Genomic DNA, 23,908 nt, shown 5'->3' with positions numbered 1-23,908 from the left:
GAGGTTCCATTCATCGGGCATGCTTTTTTCTGACCATATCTTACAGATAAGTTGGTGCATGCTCCTAAACAATTTATCTCCAGCTGCTTTAAAGAGCTCTGCATTCAAGCCATCCGCTCCAGCGGCTTTATTAGACTTAAGCTTAGATATGGCAATCTTTACTTCGTCTAAGTCGGGAGGACGGGATTGTTGGCTTTCGCCGTCTATGTTGAATGGATCATCCTGCCTGACAGCGGAATTTGGTTCGTAGTCGCCGTTGTACAGTCTGCAGAAGTGTTCCTTCCATATCCTCAGCATTGACTGCGATTCCATATGATGTTTCCACTTTCGTCTTTGCAGCCTTTTGTTCTAGGTTTATGCACCTGTGAATTTCGTTTCACCTGTTCATAAAACTTTCGAAGTTCATTCCTGCTTTAAAACCTCTCTACATCTTCGACCGCACGCTTCTCATTCCCTCTCTTTGTCCTTCTGAGATGTCGGTGTTCCTCTCCCCTATTCTCGTCATTTTATGCAGCGCCGTTTTGCGTGCCGACATTCCTCATCAAACCAGGGGTTCCTTGTTGGTGGCTGCTGGAAACCCAGCACATCAGTGGCGGCTTCTCTGATTGCATCTTGGCCATGTTGCCACTGGTTTTCGATACATTGTGTTGGCAGCAGAGAACTTCGAGAAAGGGTACTTGTAATTCGGTCGGAAAAGCATTTGGCGATCTCTTGCAATTGTAGCCGTTCGAATTTGTACCTTCTCCCAGCACCTCCCTGTTTTGCCTTGGGTCCGGAAGCTTGGCTACAACAAGGTAGTGGTCCGAGTCGATGTTAGCTCCTCTGAAAGTTCGGACATCCATGATACTGGAAGCGTGTCTGGCGTAGATCGCTATATGGTCAATCTGGCTGACGGTAGATAAATCTGGAGAAGTCCTAGTACCTTTGTGGATGTTGAGGTGTGGAAAACGCGTACTGGTTACCATGACGTTTCGCCCCACAGCAAAATCTTTGAGCCTGAATCCGTTGTCGGAGGTGTTGTCGTGCAGGCTGTTTTTTCCGATTATTCCACCAAAGATGTCTTCCCTTCCCAGCTTGGCATTAAAATCACCCAGGACAATTTTAATATCGTAGATAGAACACTGCTCATATGTTTTGTCTAAGAGCTCGAAGAACATATCTTTGGTGTTGTCATCCTTCTCTTCTGTGGGGGTGTGCTCGCATATCAGGCTTATGTTGCCGAATTTAGCCTTAATGCGTATGGTCATGAGGCTCTCGTTGATGCACCTATAGCTCAAGACTTCTTGCCTAAGTCTCCAATGATAAAGCCACGTCCAAATAAGCGCTGTTGGTTTTCGCGATAGCAGTCACCATAGTAAATTTCGCAGTTTTTCATCCTATGCTAAAGCAGTGATGTCTGCTTTATAGTAGTCTAGGGCCTCAACTAATTCTTCGGCCGCACGTGGTCTGTTAAGGGACCTAACATTCCACGTGCATATCCAAAGTTCGTTGTCCTAGTTTTGCGTAGGTGGTCAACAGTAAATCCGTCCGTATCCGAGGCTTGTTGGTGCTTCGCAACTATGATGTTTTTACGTGGCCAGGAAGTCTCTACAATTTTAAAGTTTTGTTGACTACTAATATAAAATATTTTCAAAAGGTTTATTCAAAGCAGTATTTTTTTTTAAGAATTTGTCTTGTAGCATCAGCTCTAATCTAGGAGCATCTACTAAAAATGATAGTAACTTTTTGTTTTTCTGGGTCTTTCCATCTATATTTTTGTACCGTTCTTTGAATTTATGGAAATGCCAACAGGAACCGAATATAATAGTTTTAGAAAAACTACGTTTCAACACTATTTCTAACATTACTGCACGAAAAGCACCAAAAACTCTGTATTTCCACTTTTAAATATGGTATATCTCGCAAACCCTTAGAATCTTGGATTCCATATGTATTGAGTCAACCAAATTAAATAGTTAGACGATATCTACTGGAATAATTTAACTATACCTAAAACAATTTATCTTGTCAAAACTGTGAGCGTATAGCTCAATGAATTTCTGAAACCGTTGGTCAAAATGTTTTCGAATAAACAAAAAATTAATCGTTAGCTTTGTCCTGTCTAAAAAAAGCCTATAGGTACTTGCGCTTCTTAATTTTTTCAGTTATTTAAACAAAATTTAAGTTTATATTTAAAATAACAAGAACACATTTATCAAGACAGAAGATGTTGAATACTTTTTTAAAATTTGACTTTATCTACTATTTTTTTGTTACTGAAACATTTAAATACATTTTTTAACATTAAATTGAATAAAATTGTGTAGCTGTAGAAGATTGTAACTCAATTTGGCCCATTTTGAACTGAAGCCTCTGCAACCACTTAAGCAATGCATCAGAATGGTGTGTATGTTGTTCCTCATAATCTGGAGCATAGTCGCGAACGTTTTGTAGGCGAACATGAAGTGTATCTGATAGCTGTAACAATTTTGTAATTGAGGAACGTTAAATACAAAATCAATTTAAGAACTGCTTGTGTATTACTTGAGTTTGAGAAGATAAAACAGGACTCCAGAGTGGTAAAAGTTTTCCCAGGACTGTTGAATGAGTCTCTTTGAGTGCTTCCAACAGGCTTAAGAAATGCAGGTTCACCATTTCAGAAAGCTTAACAAAAATATAAGTCGGTAAAAATTTGAAATTTAAAATTTAAATATTTTTTGCTTCTAGGACTTTACCTTTGAATTTGAGCTTTGGAAATCGACAACTTCCTTAGCGGCTTTTGAATTTGACACTAATTGCAGAATACACGGGGTGACTTTTGCCCAAAATTCAAACAAAATTCCCATAATATTATGTGCTTCTGGATTGTTAGGTGTACTGAAAGCCGCTTGCTCCAAGTAAATTGTCCATAGTTGACACAATGTAAAAGCATGGAACAATGACGACATATGCAACACCGATGTTTTTGACTGTTCCGCAAAACCAGCGAAAATGACTTGAATGTGATCTGCGATGTGACAACTGGCTTCTTGCGGGACAGGCTGTGTCATGCCTTGGCCTGGATGTTGCACTTGGAAATGATGAACTGCGGCTCCATGCTGACCAATGTCACCACATTTCTTCTGAGACAAAGCCGAATGCGTTAGTGATCCTAAAAGTAGCCAAGAAAGCAGCCTCATATGTCCCACACATTCTGTGAATTCTTTTGGTCTTGAGAGTCAAAAGCAAAAAGGATTTGTTAAATAAATCCACTTCTGTACAGATTGATTGATTTATCTTACCCTTGTTGAAGAGAGGAGGGAGCATTGTAGAGCCAAGGCAAATACCTAGCCACTGCCTTATTATCTCTAGAATTTCCACGAGACATCTCCAAAGCCAAGTATTGTGCAACAGCTCCTTTTAACACGCCACCCAAAGTGTCCTCCCCCAGGCCGTTTTGTATCTGACCATTCTTGAAGTTCTATTAGAGTATTCTCTTTTTGGAAGTACACAAAGTATTGTAAAACTCTTTTCTTACCTTAATTTTGCTGAGAGTGTGGAAGTCAGCCAAAAAATCCAACACATCATTCATATACTGCCGCAAGCAATCGGCAGCATTTGTCGGGTATTGAGGTGGCATATCGGGTAGTCCTGCAATTGTGCCTGGAGGTAATGCCCCACCGGCATCTTGAAGAGCAAATCCAATAATCAAGAGAAGATTATGATCGGGGATATTTATTTTAAATTTCAACGCCTGAACGAATTCAAAGATCAACTGGCGACAAAGCAGCATCTTGTCTCGATCCTTGGAAAAGGATCGATTGCTAAGTGTGCAAAGATCATAGATGGTACTGTGGCGCAAGTTGATGCTCTGAACGCAGTAGCCGAGAGCTTTAGAAAATGGCTCGAGAAGTGCTTTTGGTGGGGATATTTTCAAAGTTGCAACTATCACGTCAAGCAAGTATTCCGGACTATCTATGCTAGGTAAGATGAGTACGACTTGACGGAAGAGTGATTCAAGCGATTGCATGGCTTGAGCCCATGATGCAGCTCCCAAACCACTATCTGCTGGAATGCATTGCAGATATTCAGACATATTTCGAAGGATAACAGAAAGATGTTCTAGTGGAAGAGTCTTTTTCTGCAGTAATGATTCGCAAACCAAGTAGATTGGACTTGTTGGGTTGAGCTCTTGGAAGTCCAGAAGAGCCTTAGCAATGCTGTGAAAAGATTTACGACGAGTTTCCTCTAAAATAAAAGAAACAAAATCAATAGATTTTACAAGGTCTGTATAGAGCTCCATCCTACTTTTGACTTGTGTCTGGAAGAGTTGCAAGAATATTCCATTGGGTGCTAATTGATGTAAGACGCAACGAATAAATTGATGGGCAACTGATTGCGACCCTCCAGGCAAATGAGTTGCACTTGCGTATTGCCACGGAAATGTTGAATACATGGCAAATCTACAAAACGGTTAATTATTTAAAACATACATTTTTTCATAGAATTTAAATTCATACTTCGAAACAATCGTTAAAATCTCAGGAAGAAATGGTGCTGCCATTGCAGGCTCACGATGAATGAATGTCCCTAAGATTATGATAAGAATTCCAACTTCTTCATCATTGTACTCTTCCAGCATCGAACCACATTCTCCACATCGTTCACATACACAATAATCACCGACTCGTGACTGGCTCTAGAATAACAAAGTACTGAGGTGTGAAACTACACTTTAAGAATAGAGAAATAAGAACATGCTTACAGGCTTATGATCTGACTGACTTCCATTAGTAGCTCCTTCTTCGTCTTGGTCTGATTCTTCCTTTTGGGCAGGTGGTGGCCAATAACCTGCGTATTTTGACCTGATATCCGAAACAGCATGGGTGTCAACGACAAATGGAACTTTTCTTGGGCCACGTCCCCTCTGGGCTCCGCGGTCTTTCTGTTGTTGTTGTTTGCTTGAAATGGGGTCTTGGGAGACTGCTTTTAATATAGAAGCATGCAGATCTTGAGGAGAATCCATAGCAACTTGCTTAATAAGCCGTCTAGGCGAAGTGCCACGGCTGCTTGGCGTTACGTCATCCTTCGTGCTTTCTGACACATCAAGACTATCCTGCTTTAGATGGCTTATGTCGGGAAGTTTTAAACCTTCTCGCATTCTATCTACTATAGTTGCTACTCCTTCTTGAGGTCCAATTGGTAAAAGTCTTTCAGGAGTTGGAATTTCAAGTTGAGTTATTTTCTTGGGCGGTGGCAATGAAGCGATTTCCGGTTCTGATTCACTGGGATTTGGCATAACGCTCATTTTTGAGAGCGGTGAGTCTGGTGAACCATAGTTTTTCTTGTCGAATCTTTGAAGTGTTGGTTTGCCATTATTATTATTTCCATTTAAACTAGGCTTTGAAGAACCAGTATGACGAGAGTCTTCAGTTCCTGGTGAAGAAGAGGAAGTACTTGTAACAGTTGAGGTTTCGACGATAGTCTTGTGCCTACCAAGAGTTTTTGCCAGGGTCTTCTTATCAATGCTGTTGATACTGCCATTCGATGATCGGCTTCCACTTAAAGCTTGGGGGGTTGGCTTGACAGCAGCAATCATTGGCGTAACTTCTTGTGTTGGCTTTGAAGAGGATGTCATTGGGGTTGTAGCATTTTTCGTATCTATGCCCTGTATAACTCCCATAGCTTTAAGATGGTTTGAAGCAATTGACGCAAACATCTTAGAAGTGTGAGACATATCAGATGATTTGCCTCGGATTGGCTGAGTACTCTGAGTAACAATGATGGCTCGTTGCACATCCACAGGTGGGCTAAGAACAGCTGTTTCCTGGGTTTCCGAACCAACTAATGGGGTAACGATCATTCGAACTCCTTCTTGAAGGCTGCATTTCGACTGAGTCACTACAGTTGAAGTTTCTATTGTTTTGGATCTGGTTAGGACTTCACCACTTCTAGATGATCGAACAAGCTTAGAAGTTGTAGACATTTCTTTTTTCTAAAATAATAATGATTATTATATGTTGTTCATCAAATAAAAACTTAGGTTGTTTTACCTCTTCTATAAAGTCTGTGGTGCGAATAGCGCGATGTCTAAGACCGTCAAATTTATAACCGGTTGCGGGGGCATCGTCATAATGATTGGTGTCGTCAAATGATCCCTTCATTAAATTGATTTCAGTTAATTAAAAATTTTAATCATATTATAGGAGTAAGGACAAACCGGTGCACTAGAGCCATGAAGCGTACTATCCGAAAAGTCGCTTTCCGGAATCGCCACCAGTTCGGATTCGGTATCGTCGGCTTCCAAACTGGAGTCTGGATATTTGCGAAAGGTTTGCTGAGCAGATTTCTGAGAGAAACCAACGTTTTGCCCTTTTCCCTTAGAAGCTACACTTGTACCCTCAGATGGAAACATTGGACTTGGTGGCGGGCTTTGGTGGTCTTTCTCTTCGGGATCGGTTCCCAGTGATGGCTGACTGGCATCTCGCGATCGAGATGGTGGATGAATATCCAAGATTGTAGTTGTTGGTATTCTTTTGCACTGATGGAATTGGGCTTTCAAACTATTGATAACAATGCGCATGGCACTGTTAATATACCCGCTATAAGGCGGCTGCGTATAAGAGTACTTATATAGCACCACAAGTATAGTCATAAGCCAGTTGCGACGCGAGTGCGGCTCCAAATACCACAAAGAATAGTTAAAGATGAGATTTTGGTAGCAATCTATACCAATATTCGATGGGTTTGGTGCAAAGAGAATAACTTGCATGACTGAAGACAGAATAAGACCACCTATTAAATGGTTTTGGTCCAGAACTTGTGGTAAATTTGCCAAAAACGCATTGAAAACAGCCGATGATCTATAAAGAAGGTAAATATTTTATCAGATTTACCTTTTATTAAATATATATGTTATGTGAATTTATTATAAAAACCTTAGATTTCCAGGTGTTGTGTGGAATGTTTTATCAATCTGATTATGTCCTAAAAGAAGAAAGAGATGCTTCAAGACAATGTTTTGGGTTTTTGTCATTGGTTTATCCTCGGAGGGAAATGCCTGGTCAGTACGAGACATAAATTGCATGAGAAGAAACACGAGCAAGTGGATTGTTTCTTTGTCGGATTCTTCAAGTTCGGTGATGCGATTTACGAGTCCAGGTAAATTATCATCACCTAAACCTCCTATCGAATGAATATGTCCTTCTGCATGAGAAAATGTTTAAGTATTATTTTAAGGAACACATTTATAAAGAAAATGCAGCACACTTATTTATATACTCGTATATAGGATGGTATAGTTATAGATTCATATAGATATAGTAGTTTCGAAAAGTCCTAATCTTTACGCATAATGTGATACCCTGATAGAAGTAAGTAGGTTGTAGGGTTGCGGGTTCGCTAAATCTTATGTCATGAACATAAGATAGGTGAGAGTAGTACAATTTTCAAATAATTGTATTTGGGATTGTAACCATAAAAACCTTATTATATACATAGAAGTTTTGTATCTTTTTTTTGTATCTTCCCAAAGTTTTTCAAGCATACAACACCTAAAGAATTTTGTTAAGATTTTTTTATATTTCAGCCAAAAAATATTTTGTTTGTTGGCAAAACAAATCATAATTAATCAAATTAAAGTCAGACAAAATGCACATACACTTCTCTTGAACTAAATACGAACAAACATTTTTGAAAATGCTTTTTACATTTTTTTTCAAATATTGAGGGTTTTTGTCACATAAGGAAAAAAAATTCCAACTAATAAACACTAGTTACATTTTTTCCTTTGTATTTTTATTTTGCTCTTTTACCTTTACCTAAAGCCTACAGTACTTTGTATAAGTAATGATAACAAGTATTTGTGATCTTTAATATGTTCTGTCTTTATTGTGTTGAGTCTTCTTAAAAAACTAAAACTTATAATCTACCTTAATTCTACTCTACCCTGTGAAATGTTTCTATCTTGCAGCGTGTGCAAGATATCACATTTCCGTACTTCCCGTCGTCGTATAGATTGTGGTTGACACCAGTGGGAGCTAATTCGTTGATAGAAATAGTTGTGTCAGCATAAATAGTTATTGTCAATGATAGTGACGGTGACGATGACTACGACGACGACGATGACGGCAACGACGACGATGACGACGACGACGGCGGCGGATACAACAACTTTGTTTGCGGCCGGCGACGACCTAGGCGATCGGGTTAACTCCTCCCTCACTTAAATGAAGAACGTCCTCGGTCTTCTTAAGAGCCATGATGACTTTTTGAAGCTCGGAATTTCGGCGCTGTTTGTTCTGACACTGCTTTAGTTTAACGATGGTGTAACAAACTGTAATGAGAGCAAGTGTCGCGCAGCAAGCTATAATTGGATGGGTCGTCAATTTTGTCTCTATTTCACCAATGTAACGTAAATTGTCCATGTTCATTCTATGAAGGAATGGTAGGCTCAATATTTCTCTATGACCGGTGATATTGAGAAGCGTAGATGTTGCGCTACCAGGCTGTTTTTTATTTATGTTATTTCGATTGATAAACTTGGAACCATTAATCCACACCGCATCGTCAAAAGTCAGCAAATACGTCCCGTTGATGTCCGTTTCAAAACCATTCACCTCTCTTATTCTGACATTTCTGTTGTTTATTATAACTATGCCATCATCAATAACCAACACTGATTCCCGATGGTCTGGTTGTGTGTTGCAATGAGCCGTGCCTCCAGAGTGTAATTGTTGAGCGCATGTCTTGCTCGGTAATTCTTTGCAAAATGTTAACGTTGTTGCTATGTTGCAGTCCTCAACAGCCAGTACTTGACTTCCACATTCCGCAACCACATCATCTCCATCGAAGAATATAATATTTCCGTTGTGAGCAACAGGGTAGATAATTATTTTCTTACATACTATTTTAGGTATAGGGTACTTAATAATAAAATGCAATACATTATCATTTTGTAAGATCTTAACATGAGATATTTCCATTAGCTCTGTTACGCTTACATTTGTAAATTGTTCGTTAATTATTGATTTTATATCATCATCTTCTAAAATTATTGGATTTATAATTTTTAGTTTTGCAAGTGTTATTGAAAGCATTAAATTCTGAATTTCGGAAATAAGAATCCTATTTCTTGCCAACAAGATCTCGTAGAGATGGCCAGTGTCAATCTGTTGCTTTTTTGTGTTTGCCAAAATACTATTTACCGTATCTGTTAACCTGTTAATTTGTTCTTGAGATTTTGTGTTAATAATAGCCTGTCTGTTATTAGAATCAATTAACTGGGCCTGATTGAATTTAATTTTTTCAAAGTCATCAAAATCAGGGGTACCAGCCACAATTTTTAGTCCAGTTCCCAAGAAATTAAGACTTCTAGCATTTCTATGATGAATACTAATACTTTCGAAAAGTGTTTCTAAATGTCTTATATCTATTTCCAGGATCTTGCGCATATGTGACTGCGGGAAAAGATCAGTCATGTTTTTCGACTCATCCATTATTTGTTTGTAGGCCGTTAGATTCGATGTGTGACTTAAGTAGCCGTAGACCTGCCAGAGAATCACATCCCCGTCAGCTATTGGAATATAGTTTGAGTTTGAATAGTCTCTTAATTTCGCTGCCTCAGTCATCATCAGTAAAAACAAAATAATCCTGAAAGATGTTAGTTTCTTTAATAAAATCAGCTTGTAAATAAAAATATTAAATAAGTTGTGTTCTATTTAAGGTTGTCCTTATGGACCACCCTCCCTTTAATTAAGACCGTTGTCCCCAAATCGGCTTCTACTTTCTCTTCAACGTATAATGGAGTTAACTTATTACCTAATCTTCTGTTTGATTTCACTAAAACCTTTTCTCCTACATTATAAATTTTGTTCTGCCTCGTTTCGTTTTCCCTTTGCAGCTGAATTTCTTGGGCCTTCTGAACTTTATTTTTTATTTTTTCTCTAAAATCTGTAGGGGACGAATGTATTACATCAATTGGTCTTTGGTTTGTAACAGAATGTACGGTCCTATTATATTCTACTGTTGCTAATAGTATTAATTCAATTGTATCTTCGACTTTTCTTTCAAGTTTTAGACATCTTGCAATTTCTAATAGAGTGCTGTGAAACCTTTCTACCTGACCGTTAGATGTACTGTGTAAAGGTGGAGCATTTACTATGTGAACATTAAAATGATTTAGCAAAATTGACCTAATTGTCTCGGATCTTAAAGAAGCCTCATTGTCACAAAAGATTTGTTTTGTATTTGGGAAGATGTTCATTATCTCCAGCATTGGAACTTTTACGTCTATTATTGTGCGAGACGCTATTAGCATCACAACCGCAAATTTGGAAAACTTGTCAATGCAAGTTAGAAAATACTTTTTATCCGTAGAGAATATGTCAACGTGAAGCATTTCTCCAGCATACGAGGGGATTGGTGTCTCACCAAGCAATTGTTTTTTTGGATGCCGATCGTACTTCGACTTTGAACATATTTTACAGTTTGCCACAACCTCATTTGCCAGTTTTGTCATTTTTGGAAAGAAATAGTCACATAGGATTTGCTTAAAGTTTTCTTGAGCTGCTCTATGTGCTCGGTTGTGTTCAGTAATTATAATTTCTTTTTGTTCATTTGGGTCGAATATATCTAACACAAATTTATTAGTATGCCAAAACTTAGTTGACGGAAATAACTCGACTAAATTGTGTTGGATAAAGGCTAGAATTGGCAAGTCACAATAAATTACGTTGACTACATCTATTTTAATTACGTTTTTTAATTTGTCAATCAAAGTATTTTTTTCTGAAAAGTTAATGAAATGTCTAGTTTTTGTACCGAATATTATAAATGTACGCGTTGAAGCACTTGGGGCTTCCTCTAAAACTATTTGATTTCTGAAGCAGTTTAAAGGCTTCTCCGTAGTTTCAATTGTATAAGTTAGAGATAATTCACTATGCATCGTAGCGTCATTGGAAGACGCATCATTCTCCAATGCATGGATATTTTGCCGAGAAAGCGCGTCAGCGACATAATTCTCTTTTCCTGGCTTGTAAAATATACGAGCATTATGCTCATCTACAAAAGCTTTCCATCGCTTAATTTTAGCGTTAGTATTTTTATCTGAAACTGAAAATGAAAGGGGTTGATGGTCTGTAAAAATATTTAGACTCCTTACTCCATAAAGATAGTTGCGAAGACTTTTTAATGACCAGACTATGGCCAAAAGCTCTCTTTCATTGGTTGCAAATTCTATTTCTTTACCTCTGAGGGTTCTTGAGATCATTGTTATTGGTTTCCCGTTTTGAGATAAAACCGCTCCAAGACCATACGATGAAGCGTCCGTCGTTAGATCGAAAGGCTTCGTGTAGTCTGGGTATAACAATGTTACGTCTTCTGACGCCAAAATATCTTTTAGTTTATTAAATGCATCAAATTGTTTGTCATTTAATTCAATCTTAATTTTTTTCGATTGGTTGGCACCTATTTTACCATTTTCACCCTTCAATATATCAGTCAGTGGTCTAGCTATTGATGAAAAGTCCTTTATAAAACATCTATAATAACTCGCTAGACCCAGAAAAGACCTAAGTCCAAAAAGTGTTGAAGGTTGAGTGAAATTTTTGATTGCCTCCACTTTAGTAGGGCAGGTTTTTATGCCATCCCTAGATACCATAAAACCTAAGTATTCTACGTTTGTTTTAAAAAAGTTTGATTTTTCGCGAGAAACCCTCATATTTGCATCGTACAATTTTTTTAAAACCGTATTGATATCTTCGACATGTTCTTTTTCAGTTTCTGAAAAAACAATAACGTCATCGACGTAAACATAGCAAATGTTTCCAATTTGCTCGCGTAGGACATCATCTATGGCCCTTTGGAAAATGCTGGGGGCATTTTTTAAACCAAAGGGGAGACGGCAAAATTCATACTTTCCTCCGTTAACAGAGAAAGCTGTCTTTTCTCGGTCTCGTTCGGCTAGTTCGATTTGGTGAAACCCTGATTTTAAGTCTAGGGTTGTGAAAAACCGCGCTTTACCTAAATTTGACAAAATTGTTGTTACATTTGGAATAGGGTACTTATCATCTATGGTTCTCTCGTTGAGCTTCCGAAAGTCTATTACTAAACGTTTCTTTTTATTGCCCAACTCATCAGTACCCTTTTTATCAACAACCCAAATAGGATTGTTGTAGGGTGACCTCGATGGTCTAATTATACCATTCCGCAGAAGGTCTTTAACTTCAGTATTAACAAAATCTTTTACCCCCATAGGGTAGGGGTAAAATTTTGAGTAAATGGGGTCTTCACTTACTGTACGTATTGTGGCAACGATATTGGTGTTATACGGCAAAGATTCGTTTGAATCTGCAAATGTTTTTATTCTATTACGTATCATATTTTTAAAATCTATGCTTACGGATGGTGGAACCTTAATGTCCTCTACTTTCGTAAAGTTCACATTGTCACATTTATGGAAGAGAATAGTTTCTAACCCTGAATTGAAGCGAATTAAATTTTCTTTTAAGCAAATTGTGGCGTTAACCTGTGTTAACAGGTCAAGACCAATAATTCCGTCAAAAGTTGACAGGTTGGGTAAAATAAAAAAAGTGCTATTTCTCCCAAAAATATTTATAAAACATTTAAGTTCAATATTGTTAAAACCATGAATTGATTTTACTAAAAAAGGTGTGTCTACTGGCACTAAACCTTTTATCTCTTGTAATGGCCTGATGTAATTTTTCGAGGCACCTGTGTCAATCAAAAACTTAACTAACCTCCCTCCTACTGTTTTTTTAATAAACGGTAGTTGGGAGCTTCCCCTAAAAAATTAACGTAGTCAGAATCATGTACCTCAGCTTCCACTTCATCTACCTGCAAAGCAGCCGTGGCTTCATAGTCACCTTCATTATTCCGTGGAGGATTGTCCTGCAAATAGTTTACTCTTTGGCGACGCTGTCCCGACTGTCTTTGAAAGCTACTTGGCCTTTTATTCCTTTGTTCTTGCCCTTGATCATAGGTATTATTACTGTTCTGTTGTTGATAGTTATTAAATTGACGTAAACGTGATGATGTCGGATCAACATCCATTTTTTCGCAACTGCTGGGGACTTTAGAACTGTTAAGTTCCGATTGTTTGTCATTTTCATAACTTTCCCTTTTGTTAAAATATGGATTTTTGCCTGTCTTATTAATTTGGCTGTTATAATTGAAGTTATTACTATTATTATTGTTTTGGTAACGGTTCGCTGATCGTTTGATCTCGGACCTTAGAGATTTTTCTTCAGAATTTTTCGCATAACTCGCCGCAAACAAATACCTTTCATTGTTTGCTTCAACTTCTTGAGCTAAAGCCAAAGCTGTAGGCATATCAGACGGACGGGCCGAAAACAGAACATCACTTAATGGTTTTTTTAACCCAGATATAAAAACTCTAAGGGCGTCTCTTCTGTATTTTTCATTAAATGCAATGGCTAATGCACTGTCATATGACATATTGGTTTTGTTTGTAAGAAGTGTAAGTTTTTTTTCAATCTCGTCATAATATTCCAGAACGGTAAGGTTTCCTTGCCGCAATGTACTGAGCTCTTGCTCAATTAAATAAATCGGACGTACATCAGCGTACGTAAAATCTAACCTAGCTATGATAGCTTTAAAATTTAAAACTGTATTGAATGAAGCCAAAACAGCATCGGCTGGGCCTCTTATTTTATTTCTTATTATTCCAACTGCCTGGTAATGTCTAGAACTACCATCGTATTTTTCGAAAACTTTGTAAGCAGAATGAACCGCTTGACGCCAAGAGACATAAGTGCCCTGTTTGCCCTCAAACTCCGGGAGAGATTTAACTATGTCGAGACACTCTTCACACCTATTACCTTCCACAATTTCAATTTCTTTAAAAATTTCAACTTCAGGTTTGTTTTGTGTCGATGTTAAATTTTTCACTGCATCACTTAACTTTCTTTCAAAATCCAATTTTTGAGCTTCAAGAGCACCACTGACTGCGGATTCTACTAATACTTTTAAATCTGTAGCATTCATTCTTGTTTCTATTTTTTTTCCTATTTGTAAGTAATTACACTTTTCTAACAGTGTTTCAAAATTCTCAGGTTCACTCATTAACCGTTAAACCGTAAATAATATTTATGTGCAATTTAATTAATTTCAATATTATAAAAAAAATGAATAGGAACACTCACAAAAAAAAAAAATAACACTTGCAAGCTTTACAATTAAAAATATTCAAAGTAGGTATAGATAAATTCTTACATTTTTAAATAAAAGAAAATAATTCTTAATACTGATGAATGATGATTAGGTTTTTTTTCCAGAAAGTTCTTATAAGTTGGGCGCCAGTAATGATAACAAGTATTTGTGATCTTTAATATGTTCTGTCTTTATTGTGTTGAGTCTTCTTAAAAAACTAAAACTTATAATCTACCTTAATTCTACTCTACCCTGTGAAATGTTTCTATCTTGCAGCGTGTGCAAGATATCACATTTCCGTACTTCCCGTCGTCGTATAGATTGTGGTTGACACCAGTGGGAGCTAATTCGTTGATAGAAATAGTTGTGTCAGCATAAATAGTTATTGTCAATGATAGTGACGGTGACGATGACTACGACGACGACGATGACGGCAACGACGACGATGACGACGACGACGGCGGCGGATACAACAACTTTGTTTGCGGCCGGCGACGACCTAGGCGATCGGGTTAACTTATATACATGATTATTTAATTATATTAATCTTAAATAACAGAAATCATTGATCTATATTTGTTCACTCCAATCAGGCTATCAATATCGCAAATGGCCCTGATGAGTATTATAACTTCTTGAAAATGATTAAAGAAGACTTTTACTTCTTTGCATAAGGTTTGACTAAAGTATTTAGGTTAGATGTGGTTTGCTTGACAGCGAAGCTTAAAAAAAGGTGATATTCTATTACAATTATTATAGTGTAGACAGTTGTGTATGACTCAGCACTCTAGTATAACAATATTTATAATTCAATTATATTAGTATATAACAATAAGAAGAAGTTCCAATTCACTACCCAGTACTAAGGAGTACCCAAATCGCTTAATGGCTGAGTGGGGTGGTACTTGCCCGCAACCTCGGAGGAGTTTGTGGTCTCGAAAATTACATCGGTCCTTACCTGCTAATATAAATAATTAAATGATCAAATATTAGGCGGAAGAAAGGTTCCACAAAACTTCAAAATTGCGATCACAGCCAGTACAGAGCGGCAACGAATTCTGATTGAAAAATTATCGAAGAATAAAAGCGGCCAGTTTTTAGTCTTGAAAAAGCTCAGAAACTATCTTTAGTCTTGTCGGGCTGAAGATACGAAAGCCTTAGTCAACGGCTATTCGAAAATCGAAGAAGCTCTAACCAGCATATCTTACAATAAAGAGCAAAAAGACATCGTGAGGAATGAAGCAACGCACCTTCTACAGAAGATGAGTGGTCTCGAAACGGCTTTGTTTCCAACATTTTGGAACGATATCTACGAGTTACAAACAAGATGTTGCAAGACCCGAAAATGATTCTTGAATCGGCAATGCGTGCACTATTGAAATCATTCGTGGAATCCAAACGAAATGATTTTAATAATTACGAGGAAGCAGCCAAAAATTATCCCATACTAATGATTATGTACAAAAAGCAAAAGACGCAAATCTGTCACCCAAGGAAAAATACAAAGTATTCACCTTCATTCCAGAGATTAGCCAGTTATCCTTTTCTCTTGCATGCCTATGAAGCTGTACGTTCGAATTTTGGATTCCTTAATCACATTGAGAAGATGGATGCTGAAAATTTGCGCACTGCAGCAGAGGCATTAGTGAAAGTGTATCCCGATGATTTAGAGCCTAGTCTTGGTAATGAGTTAGTTCAATTTGTGTCTTTGCCTGACTCATACAAAAAGGAAAAGGACTTTGGAACAAATCAATCGCTCAAACTATTTTACTACCAAGTTCTAGAAAATCAAAATTTCAGAGCTACATTCCCAAACCTCGAAATTGCATTGAGAATGTATTTAGTTTTGATGGTATCAAATTGCACTGGAGAGCACCCATTTTCAAAAATTAAAATTATAAAAAAAGGTATTAGAACCACGATGGGAAAAACCCCCCTATCGATGCTTTCTCTCCTGAGCATTTAAAGCGATTTACGCCGAGAACTTGGTTTAAACGACATCATCAACGATTTTTCGGAGAAAAAAGCTCGAAAAGTTCCGTTCGTTAACCCGTATATTTAATTTCAGATAATTCTTTTTTCCGTTAATATTTATGTGTGTTTGTTCAATACCAAAGGAATCTACTTGGTTTCACAATAAATTATTTATTGAAAAACTTGAGTGAAAAAAAGGTTTACTTTTTTTTTTAAATAATTTGTGGCGAAGGGGCCTCCCGCTTCTTTATTGCCCTGAGGCCTCTGGAGCTCTTAATCCGGCCCTGGATCTACATGCTTTAGCAGTGTTTCAAAATATAAAATCGACTTGATTAGATTCCAAGGTCTAACCGAACGTGCAAAAGCTGATAAAATTGGCCGAAGTCCTAATAGATTTTGTTCTTACCATCAAAATAAAGATTCTTACGGACAAAACATAAAGGAAGTTTAGGTTAAAGTGTCTGTCCGTGAAAGAGGTGGACCCACTTAGGCCAGTTTATTGCACGTGCGTACAGATTTTGCAAAATTCACGCCTAGCCGCGTCGCGTGCTTTTCTATTAGACAGTGCTTAGAGATAGCATGCATATTGAGCGCTTTAAATCTAGTGTAGGGCAGAAGCTTTTTGTCAGCTGACACGTGGTGATGTTGCTCCACCTGGTGTTTGCCTCCTTAATAGCGTCCTGCACAAGGGCGGATCCAGACTTTTAATCTGGAGGGGGGAGGGGAATTTAGTCACTCGCTTAACATAAAGGTGAGTTTTTACTTACCGCTTAAAAATGTTTTTTAAGGGAGGTTAACAAAATTTAAATAGCATAATGTGCATCTTAACCTTAAATGTACACATTCCAAGGGCTAAAGTGACAACTTTAGTTATTAAATTATTTTAAAACGCTATTGTCCAGCAAGGTAAAGTTTAACTATTTAGTTTAGTAGACTTTCGTCATATGAATGCATCCCAAGATTTTAACAGTTTTCTAAATATAATATAAATTCATGTAGGAATGTACGAAATTGTTTTGAAACTTTGCTTTCTTGCAAAAAGAATAAATTCTTTTTTGTTGAAATTTCTATTAATGCTAAAAACGGTACCGAAATTCAAAAACTCAGATTATGAGAAAGAATTTTCTGTTTTTTTTTTGACGTAGTTTTTTCGGGAGTCTATTATTACTATCGTTATTAGTCTGCTTACTCGTAGATTGGAGCTGCTGCTAGAAAATTTTTTGATCTTAAAGGAGTCAACGAAACTTTAAAATTGTAGAGAGAATAATGTTTAGTTCTTGAATTTTAGAATATATGTGCATTTAAGAACATAGTTTCTCTGAATATAAAATAAAAACAAACTAAGGTAAATAAATAAGCTGGGAAGAAACTTTTGTGTGGCAGTCACAAATTACACGTTTCAGAATTACTTTTCACTTCAGTTCTCAAGACAGGTTTTTCAATTAGCCATTAGTTTAACAAAAGTGTCACTTGCCCGGCTGCAATACCTGCAAAATAAATTTGTATCAAAAATTTAAATGCTATTTAAAAAAATTATGACATGTTCGATCATCAAAAATCATCATCAATTTGACAAATTGAAAGACAAGATTATTGAAATCTGTTGATTAAGTTCTTGAAAAAATTTGAAAACGAAATGACGGCTTTATAAAGGGTACCCTTTTGGAGCAAAACCAAAATATGTTTTTCTTGTAGCCGAATTGATAAAACAATTAGAGAAAGTTAAAAAAAAATGTATGAGTTCATATCTAAAAAAATTCGAATTTTCAAATGTACACAAAAAATTTGTATAATGTAAGCTAATCAGCTTATTTTCAATCGGTACAGTGGTTTAGGCTTTAGGGGCCAGGACAGACAGACGAATGGACCCACATTTTTTTGACTTTTCTACCATCGTAATGTTATGGTTTGTTCGATTTTTTTTACGAATGCAATAATTGCCAGATATATATTTCCTATGTGTCGCAAGTAAAAATCACTCAATGTTCACTATTTATGTGCATACAAAAATAAGATGAAATTAAAGCCTAGTTTCAGGAATTTAAAGGCAACTTAATATAAAATTGAATATCTCTTATTCAAGGTTTCTTCTTAAAAACCTGAATATTTGCTCTTATTCTTGAAAACAAATTTTATGAAAATAATTTAAAGCATAACTTTAGTAAGAAAAATATTAAATGTTTTTGACAGCAACCCATTTTTTGGTGAATGTCGTTAAATTACTAACAAATCTGTACTTATACAACTTAACTGTATAAGCTTCTTTATGGCTCATTTGACCCCCCTGGATCGTTCATTGGTCAAAATTTGATGAATTTGTGCTAAGTTTTAGGAAGGGCTGAATGTCAGATTCATATTATGTTCTTGGTTCAGCCCTCAGTTAAAAGTGGTACTTTTTGCAACAAAGTTTAGAAAGTAAAATACAATTTTTTTTTCATATACAAGAAATAAATAATTCAAAATATAATAGGGGTCATAATTTACTCAATACGATTAGTTTTGAATTGAATGGAATTCCTAGAAAAATACAAACAAAATATCTCCCAAAAAGGGGGGGGGGTTATCATGACCCCTATGCCCCCCCTCTGGATCCGCCATCGGTCGTGCAATAGTAATAAGTTTAGGTACATGAAGCGATTTGTATGCACGCATTTCCCAAACGTGGTAGAATGACTTGTACTGTACCATTCCTGGCGAGTTGATCTGCCTTACTTTTTTAGGAATTTACTCTATTGCCCGGCACCCAGCAACGATGAATATTAAACGACAATTATGGACTGTTATAGAGTTTGGAGAGACAGAGTCCAGAGATTTGATAACGGCCTGATTATCTGAGAAAATACGGATATCAGATGTTGATATTAAGTTTTCTTTAAACCAGGAAAAGACTTCATCTATCGCCAAAAGTTCCACCTGGGACAAGATACAATGATTGGGAAGGCCGAATTAGAGACTTAATTTGAGTCGTTTAAAGAACACACCTCCATCTCCACTTCATTTGTTTTTGATCCATCTGTGTAAAAGTGGACTGCTTTCAGAGTTTTTCAAAACTAAAATGATCTGGAAAAAATGGTATCTCGATGCTTTTTCAGACGATACAATTGTTTAATTTCGGTAGCCTTGATGGGTCAACTAATTCCTAATTATAAAAAAGAGGCTGGGATGCGACCCACACTGATAACTTTTTATTCCGTCTGTTGATTTGTCTTTCGAAAGTGTTGGGTTAAAAAAGTTGTCAATTGAATTATCTAGTTTTGTTAAACAGATTTTTAGTCGAAAACAAATTTTTACCAATTTAAGTAGCATTTCTTAAATTTTTACAAATTGGATAAATAAAATTAATTTGAGAGATATCAAGATTTTTATAAAAAAAACTACTGAATATGAGCAAAACGAGTTTGAAGACAATATTTTTAGTTTTTGAAAAGCTTTTTGATTCGAAAGTAAATTTTTAAGTTTTAATATTGTTTTTTTTTAGGGTTTTTATTTTTTGTAAGAAAACCTGCCAATTAGATTTTTCTCTTAAAATTTTACTGAATGTTGACAACAATATTTTTTTTTGTGTTTATTTAAAAAAAAACTGTCAATTCGATATTTCTCAAAATTTGTCCGAATGTTAAGTTAAAATTAATTGAAAGCCAAATTTTTGAAAAGATGTTTGAGTCGAAAATCAATGTTTAACAACGTTGAGTAATGTTTTTTTAGGTTTTTATTTTTTGTAAGAAAAAATGTCAATTCGATTTTTCTCAAAATCTTACCAGATGTTAAAAACATTATTTTCGTTGCACAAAGTTGCTTTTGAGATGAAATCATTTTTATTCGTAAAATATTCAAGGTGACAAATTTATTTTCAGTTTTTTTTCAATTAATAAAAAAAAACGATTATTGCATTTTTTTTCAAAAAATAAATTCAAGTCTCTATCGTTTTTGGTTCATGAGATATTTAGGGTTAACTAAAATGTTCACCTTTTTTTTAACTGCTATGGTAAAAGAACCATCCACGCAATTTTTTGAGAGCCATTTGTGCATATTTCTGCCTTATTATCTGTATAGCAAAATTGTTTTGAAATCGATATCTCTTCTAGTTCTTGAGCTTGGACAATGAAAAAAACGTACGCACGTACGGACGTTCGAACGTACGTATACACGCACGCACAGACATCTTTCTAAAAATCTTTTATTTCGACTTTAGGGACCTTAAAACGTCGAGAAATGTCAAAATTTTCAATTTCATGGGAATTTAATTATGTAATAATAATTCTTTTCAAAGTCTCTTCCTAACACAAAAAGGAAGTAGTTACCACCAACAGATGGAACAATACAAATTAATATTTGGATAAAATGTGAGAAGTATTTTTAAAAAAATTGTGTGCGTATTCAGTTCAAGCAAAGTCTATGTAAAATGTAATTAATATTCAATGTTGATTGCATTTTGAAAAAAAGAAACTAGGATGCTACCCATTAGTTGAATTTCAATATCTATTCTTATTCTCGAGCTCTTTGGTCGAACATCAATTTTTAAAAACTTCTAGTATTATTTTTTGAGATTTTTATTTTTTGAAAAAAACGTCACTTTAATTTTTCTAAAAATTGTGCCAAATGTCAAAAAGGTTATTCTTCAATGCATACAAATATTTTGGAGTAAATAGCATCAGTGGGTCGAGAGATTTTTTCCATTTCTTAAAATGTCTATAATTAAAAATCAAACACATTTTGTTCTGCATCTTTTGATGTTGGTATCTGTAAAACATAATTCATTTGAAGTCGATATCTTTGTCGGTTGAAATAATACAACGCAAAAAGGTTTCCAAACATCTGAATATACCCTTGAAACGTCGAGTAAAATGTAAACATTTTCTATTCGACAAATTGGACAATTGAACATTTTACTTTTTCGGTTAATATGTACACTTTTATTATTTTAACAACTTATTAAATCTACTGAAAAATACGTTGTTTTAAATTCCTCCTTTTTTCTTCTCCTGAAAAATAACTTTTCCGGCTTTTAAGTTATTAGATTTATAGCGACAATACATGTACATAGATTGAAATAAGTTTGTTTTAATAGTAAATAAAAATAAGTGTGCTGCTAAAGGTTTTTGGTAAAACTTAATTAATATATTTTTTTTCATGCAACATTTTACAACACCACGTTCTACACTTACTGTGAATTTATGTTAATGAAATACACCACACCACAATTATTTGATAAACAGATAAAACAATAATATAAATTAAGTTTGATCAGAAAATTATTTTGTTTTATGATATTATGAAAACATAAATATGTATGTATTTTCAAAATATTTTCAAATTGGATTTTTGGATTGGATTACCAATAATAACGGTCCCTAACTATTAGATATGTAGTAACCGTTCCATAATGGTTAGTGCGTTGGACTGTCATGCAAGTGGTCTTGGGTTCAATTCCAACCTGTGCCACCTTAATTAAAAAAAAAATAATTTTAGCGGGTACTGTCTCTTGTGAGGAATTGACAAATCCTTCAAGAGTAATTCTTGTCATGAAAAAGTGCTTTCTCAAATTAGCCGTTCGGATTCGGTCTAAAATTGTAGGTCCCTTCCATTCCTCACAACAGTACTCGCACACAGGAATGGTTGTAAGTCACTAGGCGCTAGTTCTCAACGGACTGTTGCGCCTACCAATTTATTTATTTTTTAACTATTAGATTTAACTGAAGAATGACTAATTTTACGATGCTTAGAAAAATTAATAAGAATTTGATTTTTTAAAAAGATAATTTTAGCAGTTATTTTTCACAGCATAAAATATATTATTGGCTCTATTTCAGAATGGCAAATATTGCTGAATTCCATTGGAGGATGATTTTGATCAAGATATCATTTGATTCAAAATGGTATAGGTACAATATATAAAAAACAAAGGCAGAGTCTATTTGATTTTAGATTTGTTGTTGGAACTAGACTCAGACAAAATCTTTTAAGTTCTAAAAGTTTTTACGACCGCATCACGACAATCAGCATCAAGGCTAAATTTGCCAAACATGATCCAACAGAGGAAAAAGATCCAGACACCATAGAAATATTCTTCGAGCTCTTAGACAAGACATATGAGCAGTGCTCTGGCTATGACATTAAGGTTGCTTTAGGAGATTACAACCCAATTTTGGGTTTTTCTTAGAACTGTCTTTTTGAATCTGATACCCACGATTTCTCAGGTTCTGCTGAAATTTTAAGAGAGTCTTCTTTAGGAACTTGTCTACGTCCGGAACTACGGCCATCTCCAAATTTTCATTTTTACTATTTTTAACAAATCGAAGAATGTTCAAAAAAGTAGTAAATTTTTTTTATTTTTCTTTAGGCAGTCGCCATTTTGTAAAAAAAAATGTTTCTAACTTTTCCGTAGTTCCAGACATTGCGATATTATTGTAGATTAATAATCTTTTTTAGTTTTTGATTTCAAATTTCTAGGAGAGTTAAAATCGTGGGTATGGTCACGCACCAAATTTTTGAGACGCACCACTCCATCAGCTGATAACTAACGGAATTTTGATTTTTGTTTTACTTTTTTATTTTTTTTTTGTATGCTTCTAATGTGAATAAATAATGTTTACAAAAATGTATGGTAAAATTGTTGCTTGCTTTTTTCTACAGCACTTAAAAAATTACCTAAAATTCATGGCGCAAAATTTTAGACGATTTAGTACGATGTTAAATCATTTTTAGTATGATACTAGGTTAAAAAAAGGATTTTGATAATTTTAAACGAGTTTAGTATCGTACTATCTTCTTAACATTTTACTAAAGTTAAAATCACCAAATGGCTACTTTATCTTTTTAGTATCGTATTAAATCTATGTCATACAGATTTTTCTTGTCATTTTTTGTTGACAAATTGTTTCTTCACAAAGCCAGCATTGTTTTGAAGTTCGGATTTAATTTGTTGTGTAAGCCTCAAAGGCACAGTTAATGCCAATCGCAACATCTTGTTATTTTATTTCAATCTTTTATAAATTGCAAGTTAATTCCGAAAAACGAAAAAATATAAATAAATAAATAAACCACGGCGAGCTATGAAAACAAAATGAAAAAAGAAAATACAAATTCAATGTTGTCACTTTGACATTTGCAAAAATATTAAGGTATGTTTGTTTTGTTTGCTCCACAATCTGTCATTATTTAGATGTGTTCATGTTTTTTTTTTTAATAAAATGGTTTTAGCATGATACTAGTTAGCAAAACAATAAAAAATGTTTAAAATTAGTGAAAAGTTAGTAGATTACTATGTATATAGTAAATTGTTAACTAGTATCGTGCTAAGGCCTTAATAATAGGTTGTTTAAAATTTTGCGCCCATGTTTCTAGACCAGAATACCCCCTTAAGTGGTCAATGAGGGCAAGACCAAGTATATGCTGTCATTATAAAAGGACAGGTGGCGCACCAACAACCTACTTGCTAGCTAGGTTGTTGGTTAATTCCAAGGTCCGTCCTGGACTGTAGCGCCACCTTTAGTTAGTAAGTAAGGTATATCAAAAACAACCAATAAATTGTACAACTTCCGACTTGCCTTATTGACGAAATTCACATTCAAAAATAGAAAAGGGCTATACGTGACTACCAAGGTAATAACAAACGAGAATAAAGCAGTACCAAGACCGAGACGAGACTCATTGATACGAGACATATACGAGTTTAGCTAAGTCTCGTCCGGTCACGTCTTGTGGCCAGCCCTAGTTAACGGATTCTATTAATTGTATTTCAAGAGACTGCAACTTGTCGATCGATTAACGAAAGAATTCATTACAT

At 35.5% G+C, this 23,908-nt stretch overlaps 1 protein-coding gene across 1 annotated transcript in view; it reads right to left on the bottom strand.

The window, feature by feature from the left end:
• Positions 1 to 2,214: 2,214 nt before the first annotated feature.
• The window catches only part of LOC129938550 (protein unc-79 homolog), an 83,646-nt gene continuing 61,952 nt past the window's right edge, over positions 2,215 to 23,908 (bottom strand). Inside the window, exons 20-30 of the mRNA XM_056046181.1 lie at positions 6,897 to 7,164; positions 6,179 to 6,821; positions 6,012 to 6,116; positions 4,724 to 5,953; positions 4,479 to 4,657; positions 4,267 to 4,421; positions 3,497 to 4,206; positions 3,261 to 3,439; positions 2,715 to 3,189; positions 2,524 to 2,643; positions 2,215 to 2,457 (exon numbers count right to left, since the gene is read on the bottom strand). Of these exons, the coding sequence (XP_055902156.1) occupies positions 2,284 to 2,457; positions 2,524 to 2,643; positions 2,715 to 3,189; positions 3,261 to 3,439; positions 3,497 to 4,206; positions 4,267 to 4,421; positions 4,479 to 4,657; positions 4,724 to 5,953; positions 6,012 to 6,116; positions 6,179 to 6,821; positions 6,897 to 7,164 (4,238 nt within the window). The 3' untranslated portion in view covers positions 2,215 to 2,283. The remainder of the gene's footprint in view (positions 2,458 to 2,523; positions 2,644 to 2,714; positions 3,190 to 3,260; positions 3,440 to 3,496; positions 4,207 to 4,266; positions 4,422 to 4,478; positions 4,658 to 4,723; positions 5,954 to 6,011; positions 6,117 to 6,178; positions 6,822 to 6,896; positions 7,165 to 23,908) is intronic.

The sequence above is a fragment of the Eupeodes corollae genome, chromosome 1 (assembly GCF_945859685.1).
Source record: "Eupeodes corollae chromosome 1, idEupCoro1.1, whole genome shotgun sequence".
Taxonomy (NCBI): domain Eukaryota; kingdom Metazoa; phylum Arthropoda; class Insecta; order Diptera; family Syrphidae; genus Eupeodes; species Eupeodes corollae.
This window is presented reverse-complemented; position numbering and strand designations above follow the sequence as displayed.